Raw genomic sequence first — 26,345 nt, forward strand, 5'->3', positions numbered from 1 at the left:
AGATTCCACAGATGGAGGTCAGGGGCCACACAGCTGGGGCCCATGTCCGGCAGTCACTCATGTCATCTTTCACAGCTTTAAGATCCTGGATCATCTCTTCTATCCACAGCAGTGAAGTCCCATATCGAGGGTCAAAAGTTCTAACAAAGTCCGAGAGACTCGAGTCTCAAAGTATCCTGATGGCCTCATGTGGGCCGTCTGTTTCATGTGCCCTCCACCCCCCCCCCCCCCCCCCCCCCCCTCCCCACAGCCTGTGGAGTGTGTCAGTAGTTCAGCACCGGGGGTGAGAGAGTGTGCAGTGGTAGCTAGCTGTTGTTCTCGGCCGTCATGTACTTGAGGGCGGCGAAGCCGTAGCGCCGCGACATGTTCTGTTGGAACTCCTCCTTCAGGGTCTTGAGACAGACCCGGTACTGCTTATTGGAGCGGAACTTGGTGATGTCGAAGCTGGGCGCATGAGGCATGTGGATCATGTAGGCGTTGGGCAGAACCACAAACTCGTACTCCTGCAGAGAGAAAAGAGTGAGAGGAAGTTTCAGTCTCCACAGCTGAGTAATGCTGCCATACAGCCTCTTGATTACAACCAGGGATGCCGCGATCACGCTGTTTGCTGCCGTTACGATATGATCATTTTTGGCATGCATTGCAGATGGCAAGACACCGTTGGTTCAGTACACTCAGGGGTTTTGTTGCTGTTGTCCCACTTGGTTTCATATGGTAGCTAACATTAGCTTGGCTTCGTAATATCTGTTGGCATTATGGAGATATTGCATTAACAAGGCCAAAAACCTTTTTGTGAGTTCACCGTGACCTTGACCTTTGACCACCAAAATCGAATCAGTTTATCCTTGAGTCCTAGTGAATGTTCGTGCCGAATTTTAAGAAATTCTGTCAATGCATTACTGATATATTGTGTCCACGAGAATGAGACAGACGGACAGACAAGCCTCCGGCTCTGACTGTGGCCAGGTGGAGGCATAACATTTTTTTATTTTTTTTTATTTATTTATTGTCTTTTTTAATGAATAATAATAAAAAAATGTATAAAAAAAAAAAAACATAACCTTGTTTAGTAATCAGGTTAATCTTATTTTAATGAGCTTAATAAATGTTCTAGATAATTAAAAGTTTTATTTATAGACAAAAAATAGACTTTTATTCTGAAACAAGGATCAAGTCAGACTGGTACCTAAATAAGAGATAGATAAAGTGGAGGTGAGTCAGTTACCTGTGCATCCAGTTCCATGATGTGAGCCACCTTGTTCCAGCCGAAGCCCACAAAGCGGCGGTCGTACTCAGGACTGTCCCTCCTCACCATGACGTAGGGCTCAAAGTCCGCCTCCCACTGCACCCTGTAGGGTGTGGTTGCAGTCCGCCATTTGGCAAAGTTAGTTGGTGCGTGGCCTTTAGTCCACACATGATACCTAGCAGGAGAAGAAAGAAAAGGTTCTCATCAAGCTACGCTGGAGGGAGATTGAACTCTGCTGTCTCGGCAAGTCTGGGAGGATGTGTGATTTACAGTTTCTAAATTATTTGGAGTCATTTCAGTTACAAACCTTTGTCTGTATCATATAAGCTCTTAAAAACAGACTTTATTAGGGAAACCTGTTGTTGTTTTCTCCGCTAAAAGTGTTAACCCAGCAAAAACTACAAGAGAAAAACAAATTCCACCCACTACTCAGGCACAAAAAATGACACTTATTTTTTCAATAGTTAGGGATAGTTAGTGTAATTTTCTCAAAAATGGCTTGACATGAAATTCTTTCCCCATTTGGATCTGAAAAATGCCTACTAACGTAAACCCATACCACTGTTATACTTCACATGATCTAAGTCATTACTCAGCCCAGGCATAACATTCGGTAATGATTGATTAAAATGGGCGTGACTTAATAGAAAAAATATAAATTTCTAATTATTCCACCTTCCAAACTTCAAATCACAATAAATCACACGTATGTCCTACAGAGCTGACATTTTTTCAGCAAATCCACTAAATGGTGATGAAAGTTTGCTTCACTGTACCCTATGGTCAATTCAGAAGTCTGTCACTCTATATTTTTCAAAATATGTAAAGTAAGTCACCTTCTCTGGGCATACAAACCCCAGATGACGTGAGATTTTCAATAGCAATTCATACATATGCTTGTGAGCTGCTTGGACCCTGATACTTGCTGCTTGTTGCTATATTTTAAAAAGTGTTTGTTTACCTGACACCGCAGTTTGTTTCTCTTGTTCTGTCTGTGCCACCATAACACCCACCAAGGTAAAAGAGGTATTTACTGACAGCAAATTGCAGGCAGGTGGAGCACAGCGAGTGTGACTGAAGGGAGTGTGACTGCCTGTAAGGGCTGCACTCATGAGAAAAGTAAACACCCCTTTTCTCTCCAACCTTACAGAAAAATATTACCAGCATGTAGCTGAATCAAATCCACAGTGTGTGGTGTAGGAGTTGCTCTGTGTGCACTGTCACACATTGTGATAAAGACAACAATAAAAACAACCCTGCTGTAGCTACTGTTCATCATGACATATAGTTCTGGTTATTGACCCATCACACTTACAATAAAGCACAGTAAAAATTTTAGTAAAGGGTCTGTTCACTCAAATAAATAAGCATAAATAATAGACTAAATAATACACAAAATAAATACTTCACTCCAGCCATGGTTGGTTTTACTTCACTGTATGCATGGTGAACATCTGGGTGTCTCAAAACCTAGACTAATTAAACTGGAACTTATTTGGCTGCAAATAATTAATTATTTTTACTACTGCTGTGTGAGAAATTATGATAATTTTCTGATGATAAATTGACCATTTACATGTCATAAATGAGGATTCACACAGAAGTAACAACTGTGTGACTGGCTGATCAATGTTGGAGATCAGTTGGTTTTGTATTCATCCATACACCGGGGACAACTGCAGTCATTTCCTGATTATCTCTCCCCAACTTTCAGGTATAATCTGACTGTTTTAGTAATAATGATGTGCGTAATGAAAGTATTTTATTTGCTGTAATGGAGGCAAGGCTCAGTGTATTGGAAGCGCTCCTCCTCTTCACTCCTCTTCCCAGCAGCCCTGGAAACCAGAGCAGCTCAGTGGACTATGGCTCAGACCTCTGCTGACCAGTGGTGGAAATATCATCAGTCAGTCAGTCAGTCAGTCAGTCAGTATGTGAAACAGAGAAGATAAAATTTGTGTTTAAAGTTTCTTTTCGAATCAGTTTCAATGAAATTGTTAACATTGTTTTGCATTTGCTTATTTTTCAAGTTAAAGTTTTCAGACTCAAATTTGTAACTACCCATCATTGGAATTGCTTTTCTCAATTATTATCTGATCTTTGTGCTTTATCTGTTGGTAGTGACAGTGATTCTCAGTCCTGCTTGCTACATAGCTAACGTTTCACAGCATTAATAGCAGTTTACTAACCAGTCTAGAAGAAACATTGTGAGTTCAGCATCAAACTTCTTTACTCACCAACAGCTGTCTCCAGAGGTGTTTATTTTAAGTTAGCATGCTAACCAGCTAGCTCCAGCAACTTTCCGATACTGAGTCACTGTAGTATCCAGTCTACCCTGAAGAAGTAGCTGCTCAGATGGCACAATCTAACCTCCTGTAAATACATTGATGGCTGAAGACTAGTAAGTAAGCAGATAGATAGATAGATAGATAGATAGATAGATAGATAGATAGATAGATAGATAGATGCTTTATTTATCCCCTAGGGCAGGGGTCGGCAATCCGCGGCTCTTCAGCCCTTCTGCAGTGGCTGCCTCTAAAAGAAATCATTTATTTTCATATTATTTTATTTTTTTCAAGGCTAAAGATAACACTTCATATTTTGGAGCTCGAGGTGATACTGATAGTATTTCATCGACTAAAATATACGTCACATCTTACAACTAACATCTTATATGTTTTCAACGTTTATAGCCAACTGCCTTTTCCTGCCGCTGATAGGTGGCTAATCTTGAGTTTTGGACCCCTGGTAAGCTAACCATGGATAAATCCAAAAAAAGAAAAGTCTCAGAGGAAAATAGAGAGTTTAATTCGGAATGTTTCAACAGTTGAATGCTGTACTTGGCTGAGGATAAAAACAGAAGAGGATGATGGCACACTGAAATGGACTTGAGTCATAATTAAATACAAACTGGCCTGTTCCTATGTTTACTCTTAAAGCTATTAGGCTGCAGCTATATGTTTTATTTATTTTAAAGTGGGTTACTTTTTATTATTTTAATCCTTCACAAATAAGAAAAGGACTCAAATTAACCAGCATAGTTCTGTGTTTTATTTAAAAGTGTACACATGTCAGTGTTTTTTCATAAGAGTTCGGTGTTTCCATTTGTTATAACAGGTAAAAACAGCAATAAAATTTCAAAAGTGTTTTTTGTAGTTCTATAGTTTCAGAAAGATTTTATATATAGTATAACTACACTGTTGCCCATAAAGTTGGAATAATTTTGTTTTCAGGCACAATCCTCTGTTTATTCCTGTTTAAATGCATCAGTAATCACTTTGTAAGAGATTGACTACTAAAGTTTTGAGAAGATATATATTTTATCTGTCAAGAATAAATCACATTGTCACAATCATTTCATGGAAAGAGGTAAAAAATATTTTATTCCAACTTTATGAGCAACAGTGTATACACAGTATAAAACTTTAACGCTGTGTTATCTTCATTTTAAGGGTTGAATAGGTTTTGCGGCTTCAGATGATTTTCATTTGTGTGAGAGGGGCCAAAAATGGCTCTTTTAATAATAAAGGTTGCAGACCCCTGCCCTAGGGGAACTTCATGAACAGCTGTTAATGCTAACATTGTGCTCTGTAGCAATAGCAAAACTTACAAAGTAGAGGTCTGAATAAATGAATGAAACAAAAGACGAATCAATACTACAGACCATCTTGTGATGGAATCACACGTAACCCCCGTCAACATGATGACATTCAGTACTGAGTAGTACTACACTATTACATGAGTATTCAATTGGGTCTGACCAGACCCACCTACGAACTTGGCCTTCACTTTGACCTCAACTACACACCTGTAAAGTTTCATGACTGTATCTTGCAGGCTGGGACGCAATCGCAGTGACAAACTGTCCACAGGCAGACAGACAGAGAGACATATACCTCTGTGGTAGTTCCCGCTACAGTAGGTAGAAGGCCGCAAGTCTCCAGGCTCACAAGGTGAAAACAATACTGGCCCCACTTGTCACGGCTGGTAATTAATCATTTATGCAACTTTGTTGAATGAAAACCTTGTTGGCTACAGCAACAGAGCAGTTGTTTACCTGAAGGTGAAGAGTGTCCCCATGTCTAGCTGAGAGAGCAGCTCAGCCTTGGATTTTGGGTAGGACAGGCGATATCGCAGCGTCTCAAAGGCTGGAACCACCAGAGCTTTCTTGGTGTTGGCCATATCTAGCTGCACCACTGACTTCCTAAAAACACCCACGGATTCTTAAGTTATTACTAAAGCAGTGTGATTGAATGTGCAAGAATTAAGAACAAATGATTGTGAATTAACAACACACTGAAAATGTCAGATAACACGACCAGCATGTCTGGTTGTCATCGGTTCTCCTCTTACCTGAGATACTCGTAGAGGCCATACATGGGCAGGAAGTCGATGTCCGATAGAAACATGTAGGGTGTGTTGACCTGCCGCATGGCCACATTACGCAGGAGGTTGACTGGGTAGAACTGTCCCTCTTTGTAGACGATGTGGTAACCTACGTTCCCACGGCTCATCAGCACCTCGGAACCCTGAGCGTAGCGCAGGAACTGCTGGGCCTCGGCATCGGACAGGTACAGGGCCAGGCTGATGGGGCCCTCCCAGTGCTTACAGATGGCCTCCAACATTTGGAGCCTGCAGAGGATAGGACAGAGGGATCTGTGACATCACAAAAATGTAGTACTATTCTACTACTCTTTTCCATTTCTGTTCTTTTTTGGGGGGAATGAGGGATAATTTGTGCCCAAAATTCCTGGCAGGTAACACCTATGTAATGACAGCATAAAAAGATAAGATAATAACAAAAAAAAACTACTTGTGAGGAGGTACCTGAAAATTTTAGATAAACTATACTAAAGACATATTTTGTCATGGTACCGGCTGTACCCCTCATTCCTGGTGTTTCTGCTACCAAATAAATAGCAAATAAAAACATTCAGAAACAAGAAGAGAAAACATAGTGGATGGAGTGGTGGAATAACTGGACATCATAGTGATCTAGTCGGTTTGTAGGGACAGACTGGAGACTGGAGAGGTAGAAGAAGCTGTACATAAACTATACAATACCAATAAGCTTCTGAATACACACATTAAATAACAAAACTTCTGAGATGTGCCCTGGTGGCTGAAGTTTATTCTTCTTGAAAGTCTGGAAGATTTTAAAGTGTTGAGCCTGTGACTGTTTCCAGCTGTGGTTTGTTTCTTTGTGACTTTAAAAAGCAACTATTACAATTAGCCATTGATGCCCACAGCTTTAATTGCTTTTTGTGAAGATATGGAATAATGAATTACTCAGCCTTGGACTTGATATGCAAATAGAAATTTGTTTAATATTTGTTACATTAAAAGAAATCTAGAGAAAGCTTTGTCTTTGGGGGAGACTTGGCTTTTCTTTGAAGAGCCAGGCTTTAAAAACTGCTCTGGTCAGGCTGACTGTTCAGTGTCACACATTCTGAATAGGCGACAGACGTGAAGTAAAGTGTTGATGCGGGAGAGGGGAAGCAAATTCATAGATGCTATTGTTTTTCACTTGACTGAGTCAGGTGTAGTTTAGTATTTCAATTGGAAGCTTCAGTGCCTTGATTTGTAAAACCAAGCTTTGTCAAACTGTCTAACTCTGCAATGCATCTCACTACAGTGACATTTCATTTGGTATGCTATGTGAAGGTGCGGCTGTCTTATTTGCTCAGTGTCTCACACTATTTTGGATCTGGAATGCCAGTGTTTCCCTCCACTGAGCCACCGTGGGCCTCATTAAACCAAGACAAAGTCTAAAGGCAGCTCGCAGCCCCCAGAGGCAGCTGTGTTTATTATACATACTCCACAATAATATATTGCTGAGCAGAAGACACAACAAACTGACAATATTAAAAAAGAGCTAAAATGATGTTCGCCCTGAGGGTGATTTAAAACATGCTTTAAATCAAAAGGTATATTCCCCTGAGGCATGATTGTACAAATTCTCTGACGATGTACTTGATTAATACACAGTGGATAATTATTTTGTGTGGAAGGTTTACATTGTGTGGTACAGTATGAAGGCCTGCGGGATGTCTATAATGAAAAGAGTTCATCCTCAAAGGAACTAGTTCATTTCCAACATACTGATGGAGCTTTGCAGGGGATCATCAAAATGATTTGCAATCATCCTCAACCATGTGGAAAATGTGACATTTTTGTTGGTTTCATGTTTGAATTTGAGGAATGTTACATTTCATAGGGATGAGCAATAAGGACACGACCTTCAATAAGGTAGGAGTTAAATGTCCCCAATGGGAAATTGAGGTTACAGCAACGACATGGAATGAATACTGGCAAAACATTAGGATGAAAAAAACACATGACAACATGTAAAGAATTACATCTCATTCACCTTAATATAGCCAGAATTACCTCCTCGTGGTTGTCTGAATCCTCCACTCACACAAGTTTCAAATTACATCCATTTCTATCCAGAATCATATAAAATATGAACAATTTGTGTGACATTTTGTCATAATAGCTGAGTGAAGCCATGAGTAAAAAAGTCAAAACCGTCCACCCTTGAGTCCAAGTGAACATTTGTGGCAAATGTGTGAAGGGTTTCCTTTGAGGAGTTCTGGAAATATTGCATTCTCAAGGCCAAAATCATGTTTTGTGAGGTCACGGTGACCTTTGACTTTTTGCCACCAAAATCTAACCGGTTCATCCTTGAGTCCAAGTGAATGTTTGTGCCAAATTTGAAAAAGTTCTTTCAATGCGTTACTGAGATATCGTGTCCAAGAGAACTGGATGAACATATGTACGTATGTACGGACGACCTGAAAACGATAAGCCTCTGGCTCTGGTTGTTGCTGGCATGGAGGAATAAAAACACATCTGCAGAACAATCTGTCTGCGTTTGTTTTTTTTTTTCATTGCAGGAATTTCTCTCCACTCTGACTTCAATACCTGCAGAGATCCCTGAGCTTACTCCACCTGCAGCCTAGCTCACAGTCTTGTTGGTGGGAATGCTCCACGTCTTGAGGCTTTATTCTTTGAGTTCACTATCCTTAAGGCAGAAAGAGCTCAGACAGAGCAAACAGAGGACTTTCAGACCTGTACCATCGCCAGCCATATTAAACAAACTGGAAACAAAGTTGTTTGTTCAGTTAGAAACTATTCTGCTCACTCTGACAAATTAATCTTAATTAATTCTGCTGGTAATCTCAAAATTCAAGCATCATCTTTAATGGTGGAGAAAAGCAAGAAAAGCAATAAACTGTCATATATTTACTGTATATAATATATATATATATATATATATATAAGTTGGAGAGACTGATATTATCTACCAACATATTAACATTAGAAAGACTCTCAATGACCTACAAGATTTAAAATAAATGCATAGAGCTGCTTACAATTTGCAGTGTCTAATGAACTGGCATAAGAGGATGTGCACAGCAGGGAGGGTGGGGGGTGGGGTAGGTTGGGTTAATGTGATTTACTGAGACATTGAACCACGGGGCAAGTTCATGGAATCACCACACTCAGTGGATTAGCTGGCAGAGGCTTAGAAAATTGACACTGTGCTACTTTTGTGTGAAATTCCACTTTGGTGGCCTCTGGTCAACAGCAGGCCGTCATCACAGTGGAGTCTTCAGTGACCATAATGGAGCAAGCTCTCATATTATGCTGTGTGCAGTGGTTATAATACTTTATAATTACTTTAAGCTTTATAATTCAGATGATTTTACATTCAAAATATGAATAATATATGTATATATATATATATATATATATATATATAAAATATCTTATAGAACAAAATGTATTGTTACTGATTAAACTAGTGGTTCCCAACATTTTTGGTGTGTGAGATGTTAGTTCTACCTTTTCCTGTTTTTCTATTTCCTGTTTCCTTTTAGTTTCTCCTTTAACTTCTCACATGGGTTTCAACTCAGAGAGATAAAATTATCCATCCATCCATTATCTTCCGCTTATCCAGGGTCGGGCCGCTGTGGCAACAGGCTAAGCAGGAGACCCCAGACCTCCCTTTCTCTGGCAATGCTCTCAGGTTCCTCCTGGGGGATCCCGAAGCTTTCCTAGGCCAGATGGGATATGTAATCCCTCCAGAGAGTTCTGGGTCTCCTCCCAGTTGGAAATGCCCAGAAAACCTCCAAAGGGTGTCGCCCAGGAGGTATCCCTATTAGCCCGAGCCACCTCAATAGCTCCTTTCGACGCGAAGGAGCAGCGACTCTATTCCCAGCTCCCTCCGGATGTCTGAGGTCATCATATCTCTAAGCCCAGCCACCTTACGGAGGAAACTGTTTTCAGCCGCTTGCATCTGCGATCTTATACTTTCAGTTGCTACCCATAACTCATGACCATAGGTGAGGGTTGGAATGAAGATCGACTGGTAAATCGAGAGCTTTGCCATCTGGCTCATTTCCCCTTTCACTACAACGGTCAGGTACAACGCTTGCATTACTGCTGATGCAGCCCCGACCCGCCGATCAATCTCCCGCTCCATCTAATCCTAACCCGTGAACAAGACCCCCGAGACACTTGAACTCCTTCATTTGGGGCAGTAACTCATCCCCAACTTGGAGGAAGCAGTCCAGCGTTTTCCGACTCAACCATGGACTCGGACTTAGAAGTGCTGACTCTCATTCCGGATGAGATGAGGGTCAAACAACTGGATTGGGAACCATTAAGTTAAAGTAAAGTAAAAGTAAGTGAAGCTTTTTGAATTATCTGAATAAAAAAGCTAAAATATGGTCAGGTCTTTATTTATGTTCACTGATAACACTCAAACCATTGTGTTGTTCTTATCCATTGTGCGTAGGTTGGAAACAGTGTGTGAACCCCTTGGCTAATGACATTAACAAAAGCTAACTGGAGCCAGGAGCTATGAGACCTGGAGTCCGGTCATTAAAACCAGATTGGAGGTTTAGAGGGTTAGAGACACTCTGAGTTTGTTATTTACTAGGAAACATCAGCTGATGTGAACCGGGCCTCGTAAGAAATGAGATCTCAGAATGATTAAGAGGTGTTGATTAGCATAAAGCTGAAAGGGTTACAGAGTCATCTCAGTCCACAGCCAGACAAACTGAATATAAACACAGATGATTTCATTCTGTGGCTACTCTCCAGGAGAGTTGACTCCAAACACAGAATGATGAGTGAGGTAAAAAAAAGCTCTCCAGACTAACAGCCAGTGGCGCTGGCAGCTGTAATCCTGTACGTACTGTGTGAGATCCTGTCTTATTTTTTGGCTGCATTCACTCACTAATGTTATAAGTCCAGATTGAAGAGGAGAGCAGGAGACAGAGGAGGAGTTTGGTGCTTTGATGTTGACACTGCAGATGTGGAGCACTGATGAACATCCATAATGAAATTGCATTGATATGGAGGCCGTTCTGTAACAGTTTGATGTAACGTTCAGACACAGAATGAACTTCAAACAGGTAGAAATACTATTTCATTTCATTGTCTCATGAGGCTTTTTGATTATTTTCAGAAGCTTGCCGTCTTGCTGTTGTATATCGTTTAGTAGTAAGTTAGACAATATGTTCTTATGATGATGCTGCTTAATGAGGGAACCTGTTGCTTAATGTCGACTCTTACTGCCTGTTTCTCGGGGATATTCAATATAGTATATAATAGTATACTGTAGCTTGTTAATCAGCCGGCTAATCAGTTTTATAGTGGTTTTGTGTCTTAACTTTAGCGCTAAAATACATGAATCAATCTCTCTCTCTCTCTCGCTCACTCACTCGTTTAATGAGTAGACATATGTGCGTGTGTGGGAAACATAAAGGTAGCCTATACACAGACATACACTTCTTGTGAGTACTATGAAATCATAATCATAAAGTGAATAAATCTAGTGCTGAGCAGACAGCAAGACAGATGAGCAGACATGCATGCACACACACATACGCACACACACACACAGGCAGGAGAAACAAGATCATCACGCAAGGCGATGGTCCTTTCAACTTCATTGCAGAAGAAGTGAAGACTCCCCGTTTGTCCAGGAACATATAAAATGCTCTATGTTATAAATTAATGAGGTTATTATAAAGATCAGACACTGAGCAGAGCAGATACTGACGATACTTTACATATATTTTACATATATTTTGCTTTGAATGTAGGACTTGTATTTTTACATTGTGAGATCTGAGTACTTCTCGCACAGACTATGTGTCACTATCTAGTTTCATCATCGTATCATGCAGCCCTAAAGTAGTCGCTAAGTTACCAGACTCCTGCGCCGCTTTCTGATGCGAAAGCACTAAAGCTCTTTACTGGTGAAAGTAATGAACGAAATAAAACAAGCGGTTTCTGAGAACAAATGACTGTTTGAACTGAGCCTAAAGTATGATTCCAGTTCAGGTTCAAACGTCTGCTGGGAAAACCTTGAATCACTCCAACGACTCAAACCTGTTCTGAGAAGACAAAGAGAAGGAGGTGGTAGATACATGTAACTACTGAATATATGGATCTTTCAGATTTAGGAAGAATTGGATGTTCACATGAACACAATACTCGCTGTAAAAAAAATGCTTACAATCCCCCTGCTCACTGCTAAGAACGAAACAAACTGCAAAATTAGCATATAGATAGCAGAGTGACGATGGCAGATTGATGTTTGATGGTAAAATCCCTGGATTTATTCTGTATCTTCAAACCTAACATAATGCTCTTTATTAAATCTATCAGTGGGGTGTCTCCAATCCACTAAAAGCTCAACATTGTATGGCTCATCAGATACTGCAGATCTGTCAATATGCCCCATTGTGTCTCAGCATGGTGTGAGGAGAACGCTGACAACCATTCTGCTTCATCGTTTATAAATGACCCCCATCACATGAAATATAAACCTGATTAGTCGCCCGTGTACATTTTAAGCCAGGATTCTCTGAAGGCTTCCATGTGTGTGCATGTGCATGGAAAAGACTGTAGACGAGGGAAGTAAGAATGGATGCAGAGAATACATTCAATAACGACTGGTAAAAGCAGCACAACGGAGAACAAACTGATTCCTAGTCATCCGCACCTCTTCCTCTATGCACTACACAGGCTTGTCATTGGGAATATAGACATACATTTCACACTGTCAAATTTCTCCTTGACATTATTTTTTTGTAACTAGTTGAGCAGTCACCTTTGAAGACGGTGGATGTATTTGTGTCATGAATAATAGAACAGAGTTGCAGATTGAGAGAAGCGACTGCTATCAGAAGTTTTTTTTTTTTTACCCGCTGTAAATTCTCATTTCAGAATTTTCTTTCAGTGATCTCTTCCGATACACAGAGACACAGAAACACAGAAACACAGGAGTCTCATGGAAAATTAAAAGATTCTGTAAACAAGGTTTAAACAAGAATTTAGCAGCAAACAACTATTTTCTATGTAAAGATATCGTGGAGTAATGGTGTCCTGGGCAGAGAACGAAGCCACACCCACTCTGTGTGTGTTGTAATATGAATCTCTCTGGTCTTTGTTGTGGTTGTTGGTTTGGTCGTGCTTGCATTTTTAGTTTGTGTATATGTGCATGTTAGTCCCTCCTGTTATACCATTGGTCCTCCCCACATTTATAAACGCCCACAGGTGAGATGGCACAGTGCAGTACAAGTGTTCAGGTGAAAGTGACCTTCAAGAATTTCTTCTACTGAAAAAGAAACAATGTTTTCATCTAAAAAGACCTCAGACAAAGGAAGAGATGAGACCAGAACACAGGTGGACTGGTCATGAGGACTACGGGCTCAAATTCCGGTCAGCCGGGGGACCATCAACACATCCATAAACTTTTTGCTGGCTCCGTCAGTGTCTTTACCGGCTGTATCAGTATCTTTACTGGCTGAGTCAGTATCTTGCTCCGTCAGTATCTAGCTCCTTCAGTGTCTAGCTCCGTCAGTGTCTTTACCGTCTCCATTACTATCTGTTCTGGCTGCGTCAGTGTCTATATAGTCTCCATCAGTGTCTTTACTGGCTGCATCAGTGTCATTCCTGCGACCGCGATCCCAGTGGATCAGTCCAAGGCTGAATTTCTGTCCCAGTCCGACCGTGGAGCCAATACTGGTCTGGTTTAACTGAGATGGAGAACCCTATGAGCTGCTAAACGGTCCGGCTCGACTCAGAACTGTCTTTTCTTCCCCTCAATGTGTAAGTAACTTGATGCTACATGCTCTGTTTTCATTAGTGAACAGCTGCATTAGGCATGATAAAATTAGCTAACTCGCTGTTACCAATATGAATTTGTTAGGCAAATATTGCTATCGCTAGCTGGCTTACTGTTAGCATTGCCATGGAGCATATCACTGGCAGAGGACGGAGGTGTGGCCAATGAAACATTTTTTTTGGTCTGAGATGCTGGTGGTCTAGTACGATATCTAGTGGCAGTGACGATCATGTTAAACCATCACTATGAATTATCTCTACTTTTCTGACAAATCTTTTTTCATTAGTTTGGAGTGGTTGATGCCTCTAATTACTACAACAGCCCTGAGGCTTGGCTGCTGTTATTATGGAGATGAAGCCAGTCAGAGGTACGGATCAGAACTTGAATGGTTTGTCATTGCAATAGTTCTTGAATTATTCCAAAGTGACCCAGAGGCTGAAAGTGAACCTGTTTTTACCAAGTAAAGCACTTGGCTTCAGCTCACAAAGAACAGAATTGTAAGGTCTGGGCGTCGTAGGTGACATTATCTTTCAGTTTATCTACCCAGACTTGTAGCCGTGGCATTATATCAAGAAGAATATGAAAGCACACACAGTTCTTCATCTCTTGTACTGATAATTTAACCAAGACAGTTTCATGTTCACGTTTCATGTTCTTTCACTTGAATGTCCAAAAGTCTAAAAGTCTGAGACAGACACTGTCAGACTCTGTCAGACTCTGCCTACTTTAACACTTGTGTAACAGTTTCATACAAGGGTGTTTCAGAGAGTTTTCTATGTATATATGTTAATGTATGTAAGAGCAGAGTATTGTTGCTGTAGGTGTAGAACAGTACCTGTCCATAGAGAGCTGGGCGACTAGAGTGACGTCAGTGTTGTCAGAGCTGGGTTCATACTCATAGTGGAGGAAGTAGAGGTGTGTTCGATGGACGGTGAATCGCTCTCGACGAAACTCGTAACAAGGATCATCTTCATCGAGCTCCGACAGAGTCTTCTGGAGCTGCAGACAGAGAGGAGAAGAAAGCCAACAGTGAGACGGTGCTCGGATCAGAGGGAAACCCCTGAAGATGCTGTTGTTGTGGAGTATTATCTACACCGTGATAAAAACTGAGCTAAATCAGAAACCTCATTAATCACTTCTCACATACCAGACTCTACCAGAGATACTCTTATGTTTTTATGTGGTGCTGGGTTAATTAAACAATTGTTAAATCTCATTTTCACGGAATTGAGTCTTCAGACTGCACTGCTGTTACAGAATAAGGGAGGTCTGTGTGTGACATCAAACACCTTCAGCCATGTGGCACATCACTGCCCCTAGAGTTAGACTTTTTCATGTTACTTGTTTTGTATACCTCGGCAGCCAGAAGTGGCTTCACATCAAAGATCACCAGCTGTTCATGAGTGCAAATACTAAATCACTTGACAACCCCTTTAAAACTGTGCTCAGATAAAAATAGCTGCATCACATGGAAAGGCCAGACTTGTGGTGTGAGGTCAGCAGTAACAGAGTGAAGGTTAGAAACAGATCACTCCTGATCACACATTCTGAGTTTTTCTGATCACTGGTTATGGTTTGATTTGGTTTTGGCACAAAAAACTACTTCACAATAACCTTTGTGATGATTTAGGTTAAGTTTCTTGGTCATGGCAAAAAGAAAAAAAAAACATTTTTTTGAAAGTGAGAGAGTGAAGTCCACTGATTTCCTGGGGGTTCACTTCAATGAATCCCTGAAGATTAAGGTCCATATCGATGAGTTGACGAAAAATTGTCCAAATACGTTGGTTTAAATTAAGGCATTTTGTACCCCTTGAAGACTTCTAACCTTCTAATCAGTTCTCATTTGCACTTCATATAAATGACGATGCCAATTTCTATCTTAGTTATCTTGAGAAACTACAGATTCTACAGAAAAAACTCAGTTAACGCAGTTAACGCTGCCACTGACCCTCTGCAACACTGTTACAGCTTTTGAAGCTTACTGGAAGCGATATCTGTCACACTGCTTGTATTGTGTAAAATGTTGTATTTAAGCTAAATGTGTAAACTAAATGTAAACTCTCTGACTTTCTTCCAATTAACTTTCCCTCACATACATACAAGACTAGAAAAATGCTTCTTATAAAAGGAAAGAAACGTCAACTTAAATGTAGAGTTGTAGTGTGGTGTGCAGAGGTCCACAGGTGTGAATTAGCCTGATAACACTGTAAAATGTGACTATGTCTGTTTTTTTTAAAAAGAACTTAAAGCAGCAGTTGCTACTAAAATATGTTTAAACTTGTATAACCTGAAAGGTTGGGGTCTTCACAACTGGTTACTCTACTGAGCTATCATTTTTATTTACCATTCATTTCTGACTGTGTATCCTGCCTATTTAATTAATATTTGTTTATTAATAGAATTTTTGGACCATTTACTTTTTCTTTTTATGGTTAGGTTTTATGATGTAAGTATCTTGTGGCTGAAATTGTATTTTGTACATGCAGTGTCTGGGCCCCTATTCACAAGCTTCTGAAGCTTATTGGGGTTTCCCATTTTTGCACTTTTGCTATTATCATATTTGGAGGCTTTTACTTGAATCATTTTCTGATTAATGTGAAAGTAGAATCACCTCCTTGTGGGTGTCTGGCTTTTGACCTTTGACCTTTGACCACCAAAGTCTAATCAGTTCATCCTTGAGTCCAAGTGAATGTTTTTACTAAATGTGAAGAAAGTCCCTCAAGTTGTTACAGAGATATCGCGTTCACGAGAATCGGACGGACGGACAACCTGAAAACAATACGCCTCCAGCTCTGACAGTCACCAGAGCGGAAACATATAAAATTGATGATGGTGATGGTGATGATGATGGTGATGATGATGAATCTCCTTATACATTTTTACAGGGGGTACCATAACAACATGCTATTTCAACCTTGCTCACAACAGTCATACTGCTTGCGTTGGGCTAGAAGTATCATATTATAGTAACATATTGAGGTGTTGAATGAACAGCTGACTCAGTTGTTTTTCACCAGAGAACTTCCCCTGTCCATATCTACGTATGTTCTGAATCAGTGGGTTGGTTATGCTGGAGCAGCACAGGGGCTTTTCTGTGTGTCAGTCTGACACTGCACACCACAGAGCCAGGACTAATCCCACATAAGTCAATTTGGCACCAAGCTGATACAATGTTATGCAAATAAAATGCAGTTTTCCATTTAATTTCTCCCGATTAGCTCTTGTCAACTTTCTGATGGGATGTCACACACCAACAGTGATGAAGGATTTGCCGGGGCCTTTGGCACAGCGTGTGCAAACTGTAAAAGTGATATTTTAATAAAGAATCACATCAACCGGTGTGACTGGACGTCAGCATTGTGTTCCCAGGTCTATCTAACTTGATTTAAATTCAAGTGAAGATGAGCTCAACGCACTGGAATCGCTGCGGCTCAACGAAGCGCAGTCGAACTGCGCTGTGGGGAAAAAAAGGAGAGAGGCGGCTGAAGGGCTGTCAGCAGAGGACTCGGTGTGTGGCGTCGCTCTGCTTTCAACAGTGTGATTAGTGGAGCTGCAGTGAGTGACTGGGCTGCAGTGGCACTGTGGCCTGAAGGAGCCCGGTCTGCAATGTGCTGCTGGAGCCAATCCCTCAGTGACTTCATTAGTCTAATCATCACTTTAATGGGATTTAAATCACTGCTCAAACTCTGAAAAATTGAGTGAGCAAACTATTTCCTGAGTTAAGGACACATTAGAATTGACTGTTAGCAAAAAAGAGTCTGGCATATCATGATGGGAAATTATAATGTGATTAACTGACCACAGAGCTGACACTTAAAATAACTTTATAGCCCACAGAGGCTGGTCCTGGAAAAACCTGACTCCTGACCATGGTGACCTCCAGCAGGATAGAAGCTGAAGGTCACCTGCAGAGTCTGGACAGTATGTTAAACAGAACCTCTAAAGTTAAAGTTATAATCTGAAACTTGTGGTAATGGTAACAACTCCCATGATACCACGCTATTTTATGACATCACCCAATGACTGAGAGACCCCTAGAGGCAGAAGTTACAGACTGTGTGTTTAAGTGTTTCTAGCTGTTCTTAATGGACACACTGGAAGTCGGTCCAGCGTTCTCTACGAATCCTCCAGTCTTTTATGTCTCCTGTCACCTCGATATGATAAATTGCATAAATTGCAATAACGACACACAATTTCAGACACTCTCTGTTCAAAGACATTCACGACATTCACTCCTGCTGTACCACAGAACCGTGTGTCAACATCCTAATCTAATGTGCATACATTTGAGCGAACCCCAAAATTAAACCAGACGTGGGCTGTCAGTGGTGCATATGAGCTATTGAAGCGTCCATCTGTTCAGTCCACGCTGACACGGAGTGACAGCGGTAGGGCCGTCCACTGTCCCCAGGAGCAGCTGTTCTTTCATCAGCACAGCCGCTGACGAGCAGCCAGACAAACAGGCTTCACCAGGATGATTGATATAGAACTTCAACTGACAACTCCATGATAAAAGAACACGTACGCCCACTCTTTGAGTAGTTTGACAACAAAAATGTTAGAAGTTTAAAAAAAAATCAAAGGTAAGGCACACCAGAATCTGATCTTCTCCCCCAAAGAAAAGAAACAGTCTCCTTCTAATTAACCCAATTAACTTATTAATTAAAAAACATTCATTACACGAACAAATGTGTCTGTGGATGCTGCATACCTGCTATCAGTTTGAACTTCAAATCTTAATCAATTACAGTTGTGTTGTGATGTTTGGGACATCAGTGTGTTCCCTCACTGATACGTGTCTGCAGAAAGGTGCTAATCTCATCATTTACTCCATGTACCTGTAGCGTATATACCAGGTGTGTATGTGTCTGTGTTACTGTGTTCACATGTTGTGTCTATAGACTCACAGATGCCAGCGCGATGACATGATGTCCCACATAACTCGTACCATAGTGCTGGGACATACGTTTTTTTAGCAGCTCGGTGTGGAACACACCACTGCAATGTCGGTCTTTTAGTGGACTGACCACTTTATGACCAAAATATCGTGACAATTAATGGATGATTTTCCATTATGTTTTCTGCAGACAGCCGTGGTCCCCAGAAGATGAATTTTCTAGAATTTATAGATCTGCTGTCGTTTATGTAGAACTGTTTTTTTTTTTTTAATTATTCTTTTTGGCATTTTTGCCTTTAATTCAACAGTTGCAGTGAGAGAGAGACAGGAAAGTCCGGGAGAGAGAAGGAGTCCTGTGGTGAGGAATAAGCCTTCATGGTACGTGCTGTACCAGGTAAGGTACTGGGGCGCCCCCACTATTGTCAAAATTTGAATTTATTCAATACACTGACGTGACCAAATACCTGCAGAATTAATGTATAATATCAGCCTCAGCTGGACCTTGTTTCACTGCTGGAAACTGGGGTTAACAACAAAACAGCAGCCTGTGTCTTTAAATTTTGATTTGTAGTTCGTGCTGGATTTTGATACTGTTCAATATCAGTAGTATCAAGATACATTGGAAATTTGAAGGTAAAAAAAAAAACCTGACCTTTGCTGACCAATCACAGTTATATGATCAGTTGTTCCAATGTTCGAGGAGGCCCATGACAGCTACAGCATAGCCCCACCCACTGGCCACACAGCCATAAAACCCCATTCAGTCTTGTTACTTACTAAGTGTGTTGTTTGCCTACAGTGGAATCTAGTGTTCATGTGCCACAACATACAGTAAATAGGAGATCCATAGACAACATGCTTCAATAGTGTAGCAGAAAAAAAAGGTGTAGAACATGTAGGTGGTGGAAGGTAACAAAGTGTCTCATTTGCAGAACTGACATATTAGTAGAAACAGAATGGACGTATCACCCACAGGTTTCTGAAGCGCAGATTTGAAGCTTAGAGTGCAGTGCCTGACTCCGCCCCTAACTCCCAGCTAATCCAAAAATGGGCAAAGAGGAGGGGTGTGTGTGGAGCTGAGACTTCGGTGCATGTTGGTTGGAGTCCGACTGTAGCGGCCATTAGAGGAACTGCAGTTTTTGGTTTCAGCCTCGGAGGTTGATACTTGCTCTAACCACACTTCTTATCAGATAATGGCAGTTTTACACAGTGTGGAGTCTACATTACCTGCCAATAGTTAATTAAGGTTGTTTGTTTAGTTCCATATAGAAAATGATTTTTTTTCCCCCATATACCAATAAGCAGCTCAAACAAATTCATAAATAACTTCATAAATCTGGGATTCAAAGGTGCTCTGGCAAGACTGAAGACAGTTTCTAGAAGTGTTTGGCTCTGCTGCAGCCGTCTACTACAAGTTTACCACCGACCCTCGTCTCTTCAGCACTAAATAAACACCACAAGCAGAGACACAGAATCCATTCCACCTACGTTCTCGCTGTTGTGGTCGGCCTCGCTGGGACAGCCGAACAGCTCTCGCCGCAGCAGGTTGCCATCGTACTCCAGAAAGGTCAGATAGAGGTTCCGGAAAAACTCGACATGCTTGTTCTTCACTCGCAGCTTCTTGGGAGAGTTCCAGTGGATCACCTGTTCAGAGGAACCACAGCGGAGCAGTGAAAAAGGGTTAACAGGTTAGCGTTGAATGCTAGTGTTTTATTCTAACGCACCCAACAGTGAATTGGTTGCATTCCACCAAATAATCAAGTGTCTGGTCCTGGGATTTCAGCCACTGTCATACTAAAGACTCATTTGGCTCATTTATAATTTAAAAATGAAAAAAAAACATTAATCTGTTATTTGTTTCATAACGAAAATGGAAAAAAAATCTTTGGTGTCACAATGAAAAGACGAAAAAACAATCAAAATGGACCGTTTTTGGTTTTTGGCAATTCCTTTTATCATTATCAAGTTTCGAGTACATAGAAAGGCAAAGTCACGCTGTAGTAGTTTTTAAAAAAAACAAAAAAACGGCTCTGGTCAATCTCCACTGACTTTAACACTTTACTCTGGCCACAGGAAACAGACTCCACATGAGAAACATAGAATCTGATTAACCATTCCCTCCCCTACCAGACTATTACACCAAACTGCAATGAGGATTTTATTACAAAAAACAGTTTATACTTTTCGCACATAGGTCATAGGTCACACAGTAGGGACACATTAGGCCAAATATCCCACCCCAGTAGAGACAAGGAATGGGTGTCTATCTATGTTTCACTAAGTCAGTTCACTTGAGCGGGTGAATCCAGTGATAAAGCACGATTACAACAAGATCTTTTCAATTAGCAATCTTCTAATATCATTGATTATCTGACTTTAAAGCATAAATGACAGAAAATCTTACTACCTCACAATATTTTCAGCAGAATAGTTGTTGTCCAAATACTTACAAAAATGAATGTACTACCTCCCCTAGTGAAAGTTTCTGCCAAATTTGTGCTCCCTTAAGGGATATGGAGATATTGCGTTCAAGGCCAAAAATTGAATTTTGTGAGGTCACCATGACCTTGACCTTTGACCTTTTAGGCCCAGGTAAACCTGTGCATTAAGTGGCCACTGGTTACACCTCAACTACTCAACGTTAACTTCTCTCACTGTTTACACTGCCAAAACAACCACTTTATCACCTCTACTCCCACAGAAACACAGTTAAAGCGCCACAGACTCACATTGGAAACATGCTTCAAATGCTTCAAATGCAGTTTTTCACGGAAGCCAGCAAATAACTCTTTTCTATGTTATGTAAACTGACCTTGTGTTTTAAGACCCCTTGGTAACAAAAGTGGTCACACTGCAGTAGACTGAATCCATTGATCACTTTTCATGCAGAATAAGAACCAAGTCCTGAGCAAAGTTTCTGATTTGATTATTTGATTTACATCTTGTTTTTTTTGTTTTTTTCAAGTCAAACCCTGGCTTGAAGGGTTATAGTCTTGTCCAGTTATTTTACTGCAGGGAAACTAAATATAAAAGCATCATATGTGGGTGTTCAACAATACATGCTGTTATCATTGTCCACAGACTGAGAACTGGCTCAGACAGCTCTTCACAAACAGGCCGCCTGTTCAAGGTTAACAAAATCCATAAAAGGCCTAAAAGTAGAAGCACGTGTACGTCAGTGCGAGTGCGGCTGGCCTGAGACTGATTAATGCAGGTCAGGTCTTGTATGTCTGAAGTGACTGAGTGGATGCACAGTGGGGACAGCAGGGTCTCACCTTGAGGTCTGAAACATCTTTGTAGCACTTCTCAGAGCGGGTGTGATCGGACAGCTGGACGTTCCAGAAGCACGGCAGCTGGTGAACCAGGAAAGGGTTCTGTTTGATCACAGCGTTGAATATGTCCTGCACGCACACACACGCACACACACACACACACACACACACACAAAAAACACACACTGAGCGTTATGATTTGCCTTATGTTTCATCATCTACAGTGCCCGTGCCGCACAGTTTAATCTGACCCGGCTACAGTTTATTTGATGTCCACATGAAGCTGTATTTAATCGCACCCTGCTGTTCGCATGGATCTGTGACTACAGACCAATTTAAACAGCACAGTAAAATAATGTGTCAATAACAAACACTTTTTCAAATTACCATACAGTATATCTAACATGTTTTTCTATTGTACTTCTGTATAAGCAGCTGCTGCAGACTTGTGTGCAACAAACACAAGGTGACAAGTCTTTAGTTTGGTAGTTTGGTAGCAGACTGGAGGGTCAGAGCTCATTTTTCCTCTGCCACCTGAAATATTTGATTGACATTGATTAACCTGTTCGACCTGTTGCTCTGCTTTTAATAAGAAGTAACGTTATGTCTCTGAAGAATCAATAATGCGATATGACGTTATCAGTTCTCGGCAGAAACAGATTTATGGACTAAATCCATCCACAATCCACAGAGAATGAGACAAGGAGTAGTGACAAAAAAAAAAAAGCTGAGACAAACTACAAAAACATGCATTATCATGTGCTGTGAATGTGGATCTAAAATTAACGTTATTAACTGTCAGTCGACTATCTCAGGTGGTGCTATCGGGAGAAATGAGTAAATTCCAGTATGAACGTCAGGAGTTAAACATCTAAATCTGTGTGACTCTGATGTTTCAGCTCCTCCCCTCAAACTAAACCCAGACAATGAAGATTATTTTGGTGAATCAGCTTCTGAATGAGTCGCTGCTCTGCAGTGTCGCGCACTGGGGGCTGTGCTAATGTCATAACACAGAGAAGTTCTTAATCATTGATTTACTTCCCTCAGAGCAGAGCGACATGGGTATTGTGTGTGAACAAGTAACCAGTGTCATTTCCATTGACCTCTCGACTGAGCTCACCACCAGACAGGAGCCAATATAGAGGTGGAAAAATCACACATACACTAATGGTTATGTGTGTGGTTCAAGTATCTTGTTGTCAGCCCAAAGCAGAAAGTGAAATATTACCCATGTAGCTACTAATATCAGCCCAGCATTGATCACAGAGATGTGTCTTTTGATGTTTAACATGATTTTTTCTGATGCCTTATATGGGGAAATTTCTTTATATTGGGTCTTCATTTTTGGGAAGTGGGGTGCCAGCAATCATGGCCAGTTTTATAAACCACACCTTGTTTCTTTTTTGCGAGGGGGAAGTCAGATATGTCGCCTAGTGAGGCTAATTTATCTCTTTAAGGATCTCCAATATCGAACCCCAGTAATGTTTTAATTTATTACATTTGCAGAACATGTGAAAAAGGTGACCTGTCTCTATTTTATATCAATTTAAGACTGATTGATTAATCTTATGGAGTCTGTCTGGTGTGAAGTAGGTTCTGTGGATTCTATTAAACTGCAGGAGCTTATGGCGGCTGTTTTACGAGCAGTGCTTTCTCCCAGAGGGATTCCCACCCCGCATCATCAAAAGTACAGTCCAGATCTTGCTCCCGTTTGGTCCGAGTGTTTAGGGGTTTGGTTTCTGCCAGAACGCCAGAATTCTGTTCCTCAGGGGTGTTTGATATCTTTTATCTTTTTTTCATCAGAAAATAATTCAACATGTTTGTCAGACTTTAGAGGATAATTTTGGTTTATTACAACATGGGTCTTAGTGTTGTATTTCATGCTCAAACACAATGCACTTCTATTGAGGATCCACAGAGTTCTTTAATTTAAAACATGGAGGGAGTAGGGGAAAAGCTAAACCATCAGCGACTGAAGGTTTGAACAGTCGGACCAGTTTGTTTTACGAGAACACAGCCAAAAAGGATTAGGATTAGGGGACAAAATGAGTCCTAAGACTCTGTACCATGTCATCAAATACTCTACTTGTCTTCTGCGTCAGTTTAGATGCATTTCCCATTAATTCTTCTTTATCCTGACAGATTTGGTAACTTTGGGATCTCCACTAGAATTTGAAATATATTTCCAAAGGTTTGGCTGCACAGTATGAGTTTGTACTGTGAGGTTCAAGAGGCTATTAAAATACCTTTCGATACATGAATAATTTCATCATCACCACTAGCAGTAGAGGTTGAAGAATTATCTCCCTGTTGATGGCTTCACCTTAAATAGAAATACACTGTAAACTGCTTTTATTGCTGTAGAGTTTAACAGTAGCGACTCTTGCTCTGTCTTGTTAGTGTTTTTGTGTCTCCAGATGTTCAGGCTTTCATTCTTAATTTATGTGTAATCACATAAAGCTGAATACTTCAAACTGCTTTGGGGAAATGTACTTGGGTTACACTGGAGAGACTTTTTTTTGACTTTGAGATCTTGGAGGGTCTCAGTGACAGATTCCAGCTTCTTAATAGGAGACATAAAAACCCTATAGCCACATAATGAATGCTGTGATAAAGAGGGCTGACATTACATTGGAAGAGCTAATACAGCAGAAGGCAGATGAAGCACTGAGACCATTTCCAAAGCCCAGCTCGTTTTCCAAACGGCATACCTTGCGGGACGTTACTTAATGAAGGTTTAATTAAAATCTCATAAACGCACATCTCGTCTAGATGAGCTGTGAATAGCTCCAAGATAATAGAATGACCCTTCGGCAAGGTCTTAGCGTATGCCCTTACTATGTTGGGAACGCAGTGCACGGTAAGATAAAACCCATGACTTTCAGATGTATAGATAGATGATGGACGTACGATGTACCTTATTCAGATTTGGAGTTGACTGAATTAAAGTTGCTATGGATACCTTTCAAAGGAACAACCTCAAACACCAGCAGGAGAGAAAAGTTGACTGAATATTTCAGTTCAATGTGCATTACTTCTTCTGTCTTTTGGCCTAGACAGGGATTTCAAGTGCTCATTGTTGCTGCTTAGCAACATTGTTGCTGTACTTGAAAATGGCAGCCAGTAAAACTTCATTTGTTATAGAGCAACACACACTGTGCCCCATCAGTTGAAACCTACAACACACAGGCGGGTATCCTGGGAACTACATCCATTTAGATGATTCTGTAGACACTCTGCTAACGTTCAATGTCAGTGCAGTAAGTAACAAGTAACAAGTAGCGGAGCATGAGAGTATGAGAGAACAGAGCGGTGGATGGGTGTGTAGTGAGTCACGTCACAGACCTGCAATTAACTCAACCGCAACAGCAGGGCCAGCCCTATTACCTGGGATGTCCCTGACTGACTGACTGACTGACTGATTGATCATATTTCCACCACTGGTCAGCAGAGTGCCTCGTCACTGAGTTGGAGTTTCTGGATCAAACAGGTTCTATCAGGGAGGGGGTTTACATCTGCAGTATTGACAAGTCAGCTCATTGTCTCTAGATTTAGAGACTTTGTTTCAAACAGACTGGGTATACACTTTGGTCATGACTGCTTGGGAGCTGCAGGGAAGAGGAGGGGCGCTTCCAACCTCACAACTTTGTTACATATTTCATAAATTGTTATATTCTTCATTTTGGGTAAATAAAGACCTTTGAAAATGTACCTATGACTCTTGGCTGACAGCAACACATGTAAAAAACTGAGAGCAACACTATGAATACCTTTGTTTACGCACTGTCGACCCCCATTCGCATGATTCAGATAATGTGAGTCTAACAGTGTGTATGGTCAAGCAGGCTCCTGCATCGAGTACAGGTGTTCCTGTAATTTGTCCTTTTGCAAATATTGGCAGAAGGGGATGAGTTTGCACGTCTGAGGTGTGAGCATGTGTGAGGATGTATGTTACCTGATCTGCCAGGGAGGTGGACAGCATACTCATTAGTTCTCTCTCCGCAGTCAACCTCCACATCTGCTCCCATCTCAGCTTCCGCAGCCGATCCAGGAGAAGCAAAATCACTCCTGGAAAGCACACACACACACACACACACACATGCACATACACACGCACACATTCAGACAGAGATACGGTAGCTTAAGAAACAGACAGATCAGTATCTTGCTGCCTGGTAAAGGTGATAAAGTCCCATCACGAGGCTGTGAATCACAGCCTTGTGTTTTCTGAGATAAAGCTGTAGACTTTAAGCTTGGAGACAGGCTGGCAGTCGAAGGACAAAACATGTTAAAATCCTCCTAGAAACACAAATTATTCTTAGAAGCTCACGTGTTTCTCCCCCAAGAAACAGGAAAAATCTAAAACAAAAACCTTTTCTTCCCAGTTCCCTGGCTAATAAAGAATGTTCCCGGTTGCCACAAATAAAGTCGAGCAGCCAATGCTCAGAGGGGAGAGACACGGTGAATAATTTTTTTGGATTGAAACAAACACGCCATCTTTCACACCCTGCCGTGCCCCATCTGTCGCCACGGCCGACGCCGCAAAGTCGACCAACCGTGGCTGAGATGGAGGTTTTTTTTCTGTCAAGTCGCTGTTCTGTGTAAATGCAACATATGCCTTTGTGTTCACGAGATATGCTGTTCAGTCGGACTGATGGCGAGTTTACGACACAGACGCGTTCAAGTGAGTTTTCCACCGCTGTCGCTGAAATGCGTCTGCTGTGAAATTCACGGGGCTGCTGCTGCTGTGGGCCGTCCAGGCTGTTTTGGGTTCTACTCAAT

At 41.1% G+C, this 26,345-nt stretch overlaps 1 protein-coding gene across 1 annotated transcript in view; it reads right to left on the reverse strand.

Annotated features, from left to right (window-relative positions):
* Positions 1-228: 228 nt before the first annotated feature.
* Positions 229-26,345, reverse strand: part of large1 (LARGE xylosyl- and glucuronyltransferase 1) — a 117,102-nt gene continuing 90,985 nt past the window's right edge. Inside the window, exons 8-15 of the mRNA XM_023418725.2 lie at positions 25,519-25,631; positions 21,567-21,692; positions 19,780-19,935; positions 14,230-14,393; positions 5,597-5,875; positions 5,301-5,447; positions 1,226-1,421; positions 229-503 (exon numbers count right to left, since the gene is read on the reverse strand). Of these exons, the coding sequence (XP_023274493.1) occupies positions 306-503; positions 1,226-1,421; positions 5,301-5,447; positions 5,597-5,875; positions 14,230-14,393; positions 19,780-19,935; positions 21,567-21,692; positions 25,519-25,631 (1,379 nt within the window). The 3' untranslated portion in view covers positions 229-305. The remainder of the gene's footprint in view (positions 504-1,225; positions 1,422-5,300; positions 5,448-5,596; positions 5,876-14,229; positions 14,394-19,779; positions 19,936-21,566; positions 21,693-25,518; positions 25,632-26,345) is intronic.

Source organism: Seriola lalandi, unplaced genomic scaffold, assembly GCF_002814215.2.
Source record: "Seriola lalandi dorsalis isolate HSWRI2012SDOR001 ecotype SW California unplaced genomic scaffold, Sedor1 jcf7180002054584, whole genome shotgun sequence".
Taxonomy (NCBI): Eukaryota; Metazoa; Chordata; class Actinopteri; order Carangiformes; family Carangidae; genus Seriola; species Seriola lalandi.